The 12,382-nt window shown below is 37.6% G+C and overlaps 1 protein-coding gene across 1 annotated transcript in view; it reads right to left on the bottom strand.

Moving 5' to 3' along the window:
- LOC107685916 (glutamate receptor ionotropic, NMDA 2A-like) overlaps window positions 1–12,382 on the bottom strand; it is a 178,897-nt gene that overhangs the window by 45,108 nt on the left and 121,407 nt on the right. Inside the window, exon 4 of the mRNA XM_016482665.1 lies at window positions 9,702–9,816. Coding sequence (XP_016338151.1) covers window positions 9,702–9,816 — 115 coding nt within the window. The remainder of the gene's footprint in view (window positions 1–9,701; window positions 9,817–12,382) is intronic.

Raw genomic sequence — 12,382 nt, 5'->3', positions numbered from 1 at the left:
AGCTTCGGCCCACGAATAAATTACACAACACAAGCAATTTGCCACACGCCCGCCGAGGCCGAGAGCGAAGGGAGCGAGGGGGAGAGCGAAAGTGACAGACAAAGACAGAATGAAAAGAATTTCTGCATAATTTTTGAGGAGATAGAGGGCACTTGCGCACCATTTCAGCTCATCAGTAGTCGAAAACACCTCTGTTGCCTTCCCCTAATGGCCTGCACCATTCTTAAAACATTCCACGCCTCCACTCTAAAATAAAAGCCATTTGTACAAACACTTATTCACCAGAAGAAAACTGCAGTCTCGAGACGACTGCCTTCTAATTCCTTCTCCTGCAGACATCTTGTTTAAGTGAAAACCTCTTCTTGGGGGACTCATGCAGTGAATTCTGTTGGCTTCATTTTGAACACGGCTTCTCCCCGTACAGACAGACAGACAGCTGTGTGGTGAAACGGCTGGTCACACCTGCATTACACTGCCTAAATGTTTGCGCTCGTTCTTCTAGGCTTGTTTGCTGAGGCAGAGAGCTCACGATGACACCAGTAATTACACAGTATGGAAAAGCCGTTCAAGGATCACGTTTCAGCTCTCTAGAGCATCACATGCTTGACATTATTACGGATACAGCCGAGTACTGGAAAACAGCTAGCATACTTTTCATTGAGATCCTTTAGGTCTACTGACAAAAAGGTAAATTAAATTTTGAAGAATGTTACTTCATTATTCAACAAAACTGTAAAAAATTGAAAGAACATATGCAGTTTTATTTTTTTTTTATAATAAAGATGTTTTCATTATTCAGAGAAACTGATAAAAAAAGCCAAAACAAATCATTGTAACATAACATTGTGATATAACATAACACAGCAAAATGACAACATAAAATAAAATACTGTAACATGACATGACATTTTTTTTCAATATGTAACATTATAGGTGGCAATAATTGGCAACAGTACTAATAGATGGTCAGATTATGCTACCATGAGAGAACGAAGGGCACACATTTGTTCTAGTTTCAAAGTAACAAAAGAAAAGAGAACCAATAGTAGAAGGGATTGAATGGACAGGCACAGCTAAATGACCCAAAAAGCTATCTTCTTAAATGACTGCATTAGTCCAACCCTTTTTGTTCCTTTCAAACCTGGGGTTGGTGTGATGTAGTTGTCACATTATGGGCTGAAAACAAAAGGACAATTTCCACTGTAGCAGGCCCAGCTCTATGCTGTAGGGTGGGCCATAGGGCTCTCACGGTGGGGCAGACATGCCCTCACTTCACCTTATCTTACTCTAAGGCACCTGTATCAGTTAAATGTTGAATAAAATGCCAGCCTCAGCAAGAGGATCTGTTGTGTTGCCGTCCTCCTTTAAAGTTATCTTTCCTGTGTTGAGACGGCATGGTGAACACTGATTGGAGGAATGAGAGTTTCTGCTATCAGAGCGAGCACAGCGCTTCACTGTTGACCATGACAACATGCAGCGAGTCTTGACCATACCATCAGTCAAACTCTGTTGATTTGATAGGGCATTAAATTAGGCAGCAGACAAGCACATCATCAAGTGTATCTCCACAGCAGAACGCAGTGGCTATGAAGGGCAGAGCTGTGATTGTCAGTGTAGTGAGGGGTGGAGATGGAGAGGGGCATGGCCGTAAGTATGACGGACAGCGGAGGTGAAGAGAAACACACCAGGCTTACTAAAGAGAATTACACATTATCTCTGCTGGATGAGTCAAAGCCAGTGCAGGCAGCACAAGCTCTGCCTCAGGCTCCCGACCTCCTTCTTTTCTAGTGCTTTTTCTCACATGTCCTGTCTTTGTATTTATCTCTTTGCTTCTTTCTTTCTTTCTTTCGTTTGTTCATTAATTCACTCTTTCTTGTAATTATTTTCTTTCTCTATATTTAGTGTTCGCATTCTTTCTTTCGTTTGTTCGTTTATTTGTTAGTTTGTTCTTATAAAGAATAATTCTTTAGATTGTTCTTTCTTTGTTATTCTTTCTTTAGTTTGTTTGCTCGATCGCCCATTAGTTTGTTTGTTCTTTTATTCCTTTTTTAGCTTAATTTTTGCTGTTGTGTTCATTTGCCCATTAACTTGTTTGCTTGATTACTTTTCAACTTTCCTTTTTTCTTTTTCTCAAGCTAGTTGCTTTATTTCTCTTTCTTTTTCCAAATTAGACGTTCCTCTTTCTATTCTTTCTTTCTTTCTTTCTTTCTTTCTTTCTTTCTTTCTTTCTTTCTTTCTTTCTTTCTTTCTTTCTTTCTTTCTTTCTTCTATTCTTTCTTTCTTTCTTTCTTTCTTTCTTTCTTTCTTTCTTTCTTTCTTTCTTTCTTTCTTTCAGTTCCAGTGCCAAGTTAGTTTTCACTGGCATAACAAATACTGTATTTGACTTATTTTGCACTGATTTGGCAAAAAAAAAAAAACACTAACAGATGAAAACATATCTACTGTACAGTGCAAAAATATTGATTACTGTTTACTGTAGTATGTTTTATAAGAAAAATGCTGTTTCAGTTTTTCTGTCAAAATTTCATATTTAATTAAATTTGTTACTTGCTGTTTCTTTGTAATTATTTGTGAAATTTACTATTTTTGTCTGAGTGGAAAATGTTTCTACACCTATTTTTTCAATGTATATCAACAAATAAATGAAACAAATCAAAACAAAAAATAGTTTGTCATTAAAATAAGATAAAATAAAACTAAGTAAAATTAGAAATCAACTACAGTATAGGCAAATTTTATTTTTAGTGATTATGTTTCAAGTATATTAATTATGAGTTATAAAAATAGATAAAAAAAACTAAATATGTCTTTCTTTCTTTCTTTCTTTCTTTCTTTCTTTCTTTCCTGTTATGAGAGAGCTGTTGGAAGGTCAGTCCCCAACAATTGGCCATGTGGCACACTCATTTTCCACTGTGAGAAGGCAAAAATGGCAGAGAGATCCATTTCACACTGACATAGTTTACAACTGCCTTCAACAGAATCAGTTGCAAGAAAGTCCCGAGGGTATCCCACCACCTCTAACTTAGTGAGCAATAAAGTCTTTTTTTTTTCTATGTGTGTGTATATGACAGGAAAAGACAGAAAGAAAAAAAATGCTGTATGTTGACTGTTACTTGACCAGCAATTATGGCCCACAGAATCTTGGCCCAGAATGGCCCATCAGTCTCAAATCTTTCCTCCATCTAGCGGTCAATCCTCTATCATGGAGGGATCACTCAGATAAATATCTCTCTCAGCTAAGTTGCTCACAGGTTCAGCGCCATGGCCCCATGCAGCAGCTCTGTCAATAAATACAATTTTGAGGGCAAACTACAGCGAGCCACAGTCCAGCAGATCTCGGGGATCAGATTTTGATTAACTCAAGGTTCAGATGATTTCCAAGTTCACTGGCTGCAATAATACCTGCGCTTTAAACCACAGGGACGAGCTTACGGATGTTTGCTTCAGGTTTGATAACAAACACACTTTTTAAGCATTGACACGTCCGGCAGCCAAATAAAGCAAATAACTAGATATTAGATGTCAGAACACTGTGAACCAAGCGTGCATGGACTAAAGTGTTAATTCATGAATATGTAAATGCAAAGCCCAGATTATAATGTTAATTATTTACTAACTTGGCTATGTATGATTCAGAGACCCTTGGCACATCACAGACTATGTGTTTCATGATTCACACTGAGATTTACTCTGTTGTGGGCAGTACGTGCCACACAAACACACACACACAACTGCCCCTGTAAGACCGGAGCGAATGGCCATGTGGCCCCTAACTGTACCAGTCACTTCCAGGCATTGAAGAGGCCCATCAGCAGCCAAGATGCTCAAACTTCATCTGTTTTAATTAGTCGATCATGTTCTCCTCCTGGCTCTCCATGAGAGCACTTCTCAAAGTATTTTAGAAAACAAGTACTAAAACTTACTTCTCTTTATATATGTTATAATTTAATTATAAATGATATAGTATTACATATTTATTATAGGTTTTATTTAAAACATTTTATATAAAAAAATGTAAATTGTTCAAAAAAAATATTCTTGTGATTGGCAGTGAAGCTGAATTTTAGTAGCCATTACGCCAATCGTCAGTGTCACGTGATTCTTCAGAAATCATTCTAATATGTTCTTTCAACAACATAAAAAATGTTTTATTAATAATATTATTTTTTATTTATTTTCCTTGTGGCTTAATATTTCTTTGCAACTTTTCTTTGCATCCCCAATCATACAAAAAAGCACTGTGCCAGTACCACAGTACAGCAATGCTATACTGCAATATATAACATCACATAGAATGACATATTTATGTATCATGGTACTGCAAGCTACTATCTGTTTATTTTTTATGCTGATTAATTTTTTTATATTACTGAGGTGCATATAGATATTTCAGAATAGGTGGACTGCCATGCTGAGAATGAATGGAGTCACTGCACAGCAAAAATCAGTACAAAAAAAAAAAAAAACTGTGAAACTATTATTATTTCTCAGACTGAAAAGGGTGTTTGATGTGAGCAGGTCAATGGTGATATTTACTTGTTAAATATGACCTGAAATTATAGCTCCTGTATCTACTCTGAAATGTCAGTCACAGTGGAGACACTTCTTTATACAATTAGAAATGCTTTGAAAAATATATATATATATTTTTAAAAAGAATGAAAAAGGTAATGGCTATGACACCAGTGTCCATTCCGCTTAAAACACAGTAACCCCAGTGCATGGCATAATGACTGCAAACTTGTCAGGGTTGTGCTTTTCTTTTAAAACTGTGGCTGGATGAAGAGCAGAGCAATTACTCCAGCAATCTACTTTGACAGAACACACACAGTTGTCAAAATAAAGAGTTAACCTGTGTGTACTAATGATGAGCAAAGCAGCGAATCAACACTTTGCGTACACTTCATTTGTGCATCTATTTTGGTGTTTTAATGAATGCACATATAAAAAAAGCTTGAGAAATAAGAAGCTCATAGGCGACAGACATTCCCGACTGTGTCGTGATGACAACAAAACTGTTCCAGTCACAATAAGATCAGTTGAAACAAACAGAGAACAAACAGATGCTTGTGTTTGGCAGAGCTGCCCAGACATAACTTGCAGACTAATCACAATCACATACTTGGTAAATGAAAACAACGGCAAAAACTGTGTAAACTGCTTTCGTGGCAGCCTTCAATGTTGTGATATCATTAATAAACATTGTTTCACACATAGACACTGGCATTTACAGTCAAAACCTACTATTGTATTACATCTTTTATATCTTGCTGTAGCTTAAAGGGTAGCTGAAACAAATTTACAAGTATTTCCTAGTGCTCTAGTGGAGAACACATCCAATTTCTTGACTGCTGCTACACCTGACTGAAACTGCAGCTCTATAAGTATAAAAGGTTTTTGCAGTGACAAAACAAATGGATATATTATTAACTTCCATTTAATTTCTGGTGACATAAGCAACAGCAACCATTGGCGATGCGGCAAAGTCATTTCAGCTTTAGACAAATTACCTTCAATTTATTCAATTAAAAATTCAATTCCTGAATCATCAGGTCTGAATTTTGTACCTTATATACACATCTCTGTTTCCAATCTGCATTTTTATGCATCATTACAAAATGAATTGCTATTAATTTTGAACAACCCTGCTGAACTGATCTTGTTTTATCCTTAATGAGTGGGTTTGTATCTACATCACTAATAACTATAAAAAAATCACTAATAACTATAAACAATATTTTAAAAAAATCAATATATTATAAAAACCTGACAATACGTTTACTTGAAATTTTGAAATTGACTGTATTGACATGAAAACTGAAACAAACATGCAAACAAATACCATGCTGGCAGAACATGTGCACAAGTACAAGGAACAATTTTTATTAAAAGAATTGAAGGTGGTGTTTGTGTGCACTTGAAAATTCTACACACGTTTTGTCATCCTGCATTTTTACGCAATAATGCAAAATCTGCATAAAATACAGATATGGAAACCCAGATACTGTCTACATTATATTTGTCATTTAGTCATTTGCATAAATTGAAATAACGTTGCCACATCTCTGACAGTCGTTGTCACTTATATCACCAGAAATAATCAACTCTAATTGTTTCATTTGGCATTTTCATACACAGTGTGTGCATGATTTGTGCACAGAGCAAAATTTTGATAATGTGCAAAAAAACAATGGCCACATACACACTAAAGTTCCAGGAGTGACAACTGCATTTGTATTTTATGTCCTTTACCCAATAAAGGAACATCGTTTAAGGCATTTACAGGCCTAAGCATTATTGGTGCAAGATGAATGTCATTCTGTGTACCATCTGTACTCAGTTACTGCCATTACTGCAGACTTTGCAAAAGTGCAATATGCTTTATGACGTGCTGTACACTAATGGCCACGTGGATTTGTCGTCAGGGCAAGGTGTGAGATATTGCTTTGGTTTAACGGGGCTGTAAATCTGTCCCATGCTTTTGTCTTTGCTCTGCCAGCAGTTCACACTGATGAATAGGCTTTGTCAGATTAGTATCAACATAGTGTGGTGTCAAACTGCATTACACTGCAGTTACGTTCCTTAGAGCTGTGCATTTGACATGTAACTCTGCCCCCCCCCCCGGTGTCCTCCTAAAGCGTTTTAAAAGCTCCCCACGGACCTGTGGTATCAGGGTCATGTCTTCAAATTATTCCTCTTTATGATTTTTTTATTGTCTTTCTGTTGTCCTCCACCATGAAGCTACTGCACCCCTGCGAGCGGCATTTTTTCAATCCATTGAGATGAAACCCAATGGAGAAGGTTCACTGATGAGTCAGTAGGCGGTTAGTCTGCGGTGTGGTCACCAAGTTTGTGTGGTTATTTCCTACTAAATTGTGATTATTTTCCTGACACCTGTAATCCAGTGTTTTCTGTCATCTGTTTCCAAAACTCTGTCCAATGGCAAAAAATAATATGTGACAGCACACAGCCAGAGTGACAACCAGTTCAACATTTTATCCGCTTTAATCAACATCAACAAGAGGCAGCTTGACATGGAATTAATTAATGTAATTACTTTCATGTGGATTTAATTTGGCACCATAGCAGCTTGATCTTTGCAACTGTCAGCTCCCTGATAAAACAAGGGAGGAGCGCGTTATGTTTGTACATGGCCACTGGCAAGCGCAGAGTGCAAAGTGTCAAAGGCTATTTTTAGATTGACTGAGGCCCAACAATTGAGCCTTCTGCCATTTGTTGTCCCATTACAAAAGAGTCAGAGCCCACACATGCAGAAATCTGGAGTGGCTAAGAGAGTAAAAAAAAAAAAAAGACCTGATAAAAGGCCTGGTATCTCTTATGCTTACAAAAACTTTAAAATAGTAGAAGGTTTTTTTTTTTTTTTGGCCAATCAAAAGTTTGAGGTCAGTAAGATGTTTTAATGTTTCTCAAACACTTATGCTCACCAAGGCTGCATTTGTTTGATCAAAATACATTATAAAGGGTAATATTGTAAAATATTATTACAATTTAAAATAACTTTTTTTAAATTTGTATATATTTTAAAATTTAATTTATTCTTGGGATGGCAAAGCTGAATTTTCATTACTTCAGTCTTCAGCGTCACATGACCCTTCAGAAATCTTGTTCATTTGTTATTATAAATTTTGAAAACAGTTCTGCTTTTTACAGTAATATATTTTTGTAGAAACAGAAATATTTTGTAACTTTATAAATATATGTACTGTAATTTTAGATCAATCTAATGCATCCTTTCTGAATAAAAGTATAAATTTCTTTCAAGAAAAAAAAAAAACTTACGGACCCCAAACTTTTCAACAATAACAAATATTAATATAACAATCCTTTAGTACCATGACATATACTGCATCATAGCACCATGGTACTATGACCTATTGACAACTACACAACAGTAACAGTACAATACACTTTGCACTACATGCCATGATTCAGTGAGATGCAGCACAATATCATAATTGCATCGAGATTGAAACTGCGAGTGAGAAAGAGACATGTGTGAGGGAGAGAGAGAGTTAATCTGTGGTATCAGTTTCAATCTCTCTTGTGCGGTTCATTTCACTTTTGTCCAGTGCTGCATCTCATTGAATCAGTTCTGACCATGCTGACAAACGCTGGTTTCAGATTTTACACTTATTTGGATGACCTACTTCTTCAAGTACTGAACTGTAGAAAATGATGTAAATCAGCACATAGATAAATACAAACAGCAAAGAAAATAACGGCATCGCTCTAAAGGAATTGAGCCTGGTTTATATTCCATAAAATTGGGAAGTGGAATTGAAGTGATAGCACCACGTTTCTGAAGGCACACTGGATGAGTAGATGTGCCTGTAATATTGCAAATAATGTTAAAAGTCACATTCTTTCACCTAAACAGTCAAGCTAACAACAAATTTATTTTATACTGGGCAAACATTTTATTAATGTTATTAAACTGAGGTTAAATTTGAGTTTAATATAACATTTATTGATGGTGTATAATAATGAAAAAATTCTTCTTCACACTGCTGGTTCAGCTAATATTTTCTCCACAGTGCCATCTAGTGTTTTGGAGAATAATGCAAATGTGGCAAAACATCAAGTTTAAAGTGCTGTGCGCTATACTTACAAAAAAGTTTCAAGGACTAATTTAGTCCTATTTATGTGATAAAAATGACTTTTGGAAACACATTCTTTTTTTTTTTTTTGAAGACACTAAGGAGAATTTGGACAATGAATGTTATTGCTACCTATTATATTCTGCTTTAAACACTAATACTACTACAATATCTAGTCCCAAATGAGCTGAACAACATGGGATGCATTTTATAACAGATTGATGAAACTCTAAAAGTTTAATGGACAGTCGAAACAGCATGAAAAATAATACAGAGCTGCTGTAATAGAGCCCAATACAACACTTTAGCATCAGATGAATAACGAGGTCCTAAACACCTCTGGGATCTAATTTAGTGCGTTTTATCCTGCTGTAATACAAACCCAATATCATATCTGCAAAACAACCATAATTTAATGAGCCATACAATGTTATATCAAGACAGACCACCAGTATACAGGTTCCCCTCCAAATAACGCAATGTCTTGAAGATGTTATAATATTATTGATGATTGTCACGCTCTCCTAACAAGAAATCAAAAGGCCTGATCGAAGCAAATCTGTCTTTTGCTGCATGGACATGTATTCATGACTGAATTCCTCTCTCAGTGCAAGCTTTATTCTGTCAGTTAGACTAGCACTGATATTGATTGATTTGCAGAGTGAACTCCACAAATCAATTTCTCCCATTGCTTTGCCATTCCAATTATTCCTCCCGCTCTGTTTTCATTGAACCACATTCTCTACTAAAACAGAAAAAAATTACGGACACGCTCATCCACTAATGCACTTGTGTGTGTTCCCGTTCATGTTTGGTCTTGGACTGGATTGCGGTCTAGAAGGAAAAAAACAGGCCCTAATTACACCTCCGAATTTGCAGACTCTGGCAGTGTGCGTCTGACGTAATTACCGCACTGACACAATTTTACACCGTTCCAGGGTGTAATTAAGATCGCGGATTCATGGGTACTAATATTGTATGAACAGTTGTTAATGACGCTTTGCTTGGAGGAGTTATAATGAAATTATAATGGCGCAGTTAAGAAGGTCAGTTGTTTTCGGCGGCGGCACGGAGCGTCCTTACCTTTTCCCACTCTCTGTCCTTGTTCAGCACGATCACAACCAGTTTGGGATGCACCTGGTAACCATCCTCGGTGAAGGACAAATCTCTGCCATCCCAAGTCACGTTCATCATGTACCTAGAGGAAGCAGAAACCTCATCAGGTTCAGAAATAGAGCAGTCAGGTGACACAAATCTTATCTGCTGCAGTAGGCATGAAAATAACTTTTCAGCCTAATGATGTTCATTCTATACATAAAACATCAAAATAACATATGAAGATCATTTTCAACATGCAAGCAGACAAAAAGAGGATTTAATGAGCCATCTGAAGACTAATGACTGACCTAAATCAGACTTCACACATTAAGCGAAGATGAAAAATCTGCCCGAGTTATTATTAGTATCCAATGAAATCTACATGAATCACTACTATTCCTTCTTTTGTCTCCATCTTCAAAGAAATAGAAAGAGAGAGCATGTAGATATAAAACAGAAGAGACCAGTCTAAGGAAACATTCTGGGTTCAATACATGCTCTTTGATATAATTTGTGGCATTAGATTACCACAGAAATTAATTCTGACTGGTTCCTCAGTTTCTTTTTAAGTATTTATTTTTTTAATTATTATTTTATTTTTTTTGGTTACAGTGCAGAAGTAAACCGGGCCAGCATTCCGGAAGACTGAAAAACGAGAAAGTAAAGCTTATATTCTTGTGGAATTTCAACAAGTTGTCCAGAGATCCCCAGGGGTCCACACGGTGGTGCTAGTAGGTCCACAGAAAATTTTAAAGATTTTTTTTTAATGAAATATATTTGTTAAAGTTAACATGTTAACTTTTCCATTTTGTTAGATTTACCATAACTCATAGTATTACTACTTCATTTATCTTTCTAAAGTTGGAAATTATGAGATGATGATGATGATGATTGACCCTAATTTTTATCAGTAAGAAATACAAAAAAAATCTTCATAATGTTTTTGAAAAAATAAAAACTTTTTTTAAAGTATTTTTAATTTATATTTATTTTTACTATATATTTATTTTACATATTTATTGTCTAGTATGAAGTCTCTGGCAAAAAGAAAACTTTGAAAACCCCTGGTCTTAATGTTTTTTTCTTTCTTTCTCACAATATTAAGGGTGTTGATAAAACCAGACGGACGTTTTTTTAGGGAAAGTAAAACCCAAGTGAATAGAGTCTGGATTATTCTCTTTTCACAATGCCACCCTGTTCCTGTCATATCACTTTAAAAGCGATAAACCAAGGAACACGTTTTGCCATCCCACTTTTCACACCATGTCGTCAGGTATCCCTCAGAGACCCGAGTGGCAAAACACATCAGACTGCCCCTTGCTGTTTCCCTGATAAACGGCCTCTATTCGGGTCAAGCCAGGCAGTGCTCCCCTCACCTCCGAGGGTTGTCTTTGAGCCTGCCACTCCCGATTGAGTGTCTGAGGACTTCTGGGCATCTGTGAGCAGATGCTTCAGAATCTTTCTAAATCCATGCTATGGTAAGTGCACATGCTAAGCTTCTGTGCACTTTCTAAAATCCACATTGTGGTAAGTGTGCATGCTAAGCACTCTGCGCACTTTCTAAAATCCTGTATGGTAAGGGTTACGCTCTGTCAGCTTCATTCCCTTTCTCTGAGTTGGCTTAGGCCCCGGTACTCGCCTTGGGCTCCACTCAACTAATGTATCTCTGTTGATACATTTCTGAGCAGGATGAAAAAAAAATGCATGTTTGGGCCCTGTTGTTTCCAGACTCTGCAGGTCTGGTTAGAGCAGGACCCATGCTCTCTATCGGGTAGAGAGCACGAGGCTGGATTGGGGTTACAGTGCCTTTTATCTAGTCAGCATCGCTCCCCTCACTGTAGACGGTTATTTATGAGCATGCTGCTTCCTTCTGAGCATTTGAGTTCCCTCCCCTTCAGAGGAGTTGAATTCCCCACTCCGTGGGCTATTCTCGTGGATGGATTTTAACAGTGCTCCCCTCATTCAGAGGGTTGTCTATGAGCACGCTACCCCTTTATCTGAATTCGGAGTTCTCCTCCCACATGGAGAGTTGAGTTCTCTGTTTCCCAGAGCACCTGGAACCAGCAACATCAGGCGAACTAGGCCCTTCCTCTGCCTCCCTGATACGCTGAGTTTTTTGGCTAAGCTTGCAGTACGCTTACCCTTCAGGATTTCTATGAACATGCTGTAGGTCGAGCCCCCTCTCGGCTGAGAGCTGGGTGTTATGCTCCCTCAGCTAGGTAACTTACTGCTAGCCAGACCAGCATTATGACCATGAGGGTGAGTTAGTGACTTCTCAGACGTATTGTTCTATGGGATGCGCCATTTCCATCTATGTGAGCTCTGTGTATGTTATGGATTGCCCCCTCAGAGTGCGACGGTCACAAAATCCAAAAATCCTGTATGGTAGGGGTTACGCGCTGCGGCTTCATGCCTTTTCTTTGAGTCGGTCAGGCCCCAGTTCCACCTTGGGCACCACTCTACCTATGTATCCTCAGTGATACCTACTTTAACAGAGTGTTGCTACTAGGGTTCTGTTGAGACAGTTCCTTCAGCAAGATCATGCAGAGTAAGCGGTAGCCCCCTGGGTGACAGGCCAAGACCTAGTTACGATTCTATGCGCTTGGTCGTATCCCCTTAAAGGAATCTCTTCCTGATTCCAAGCCTTTGAGCTCTACACTGGGCCC

This window comes from Sinocyclocheilus anshuiensis, unplaced genomic scaffold, assembly GCF_001515605.1.
Source record: "Sinocyclocheilus anshuiensis isolate Anshui unplaced genomic scaffold, SAMN03320099.WGS_v1.1 scaffold701, whole genome shotgun sequence".
In the NCBI taxonomy this organism is placed as follows: Eukaryota; Metazoa; Chordata; class Actinopteri; order Cypriniformes; family Cyprinidae; genus Sinocyclocheilus; species Sinocyclocheilus anshuiensis.
Note: the sequence above shows the minus strand (reverse complement) of the source record. Positions and strands in the feature narration are given on the sequence as shown.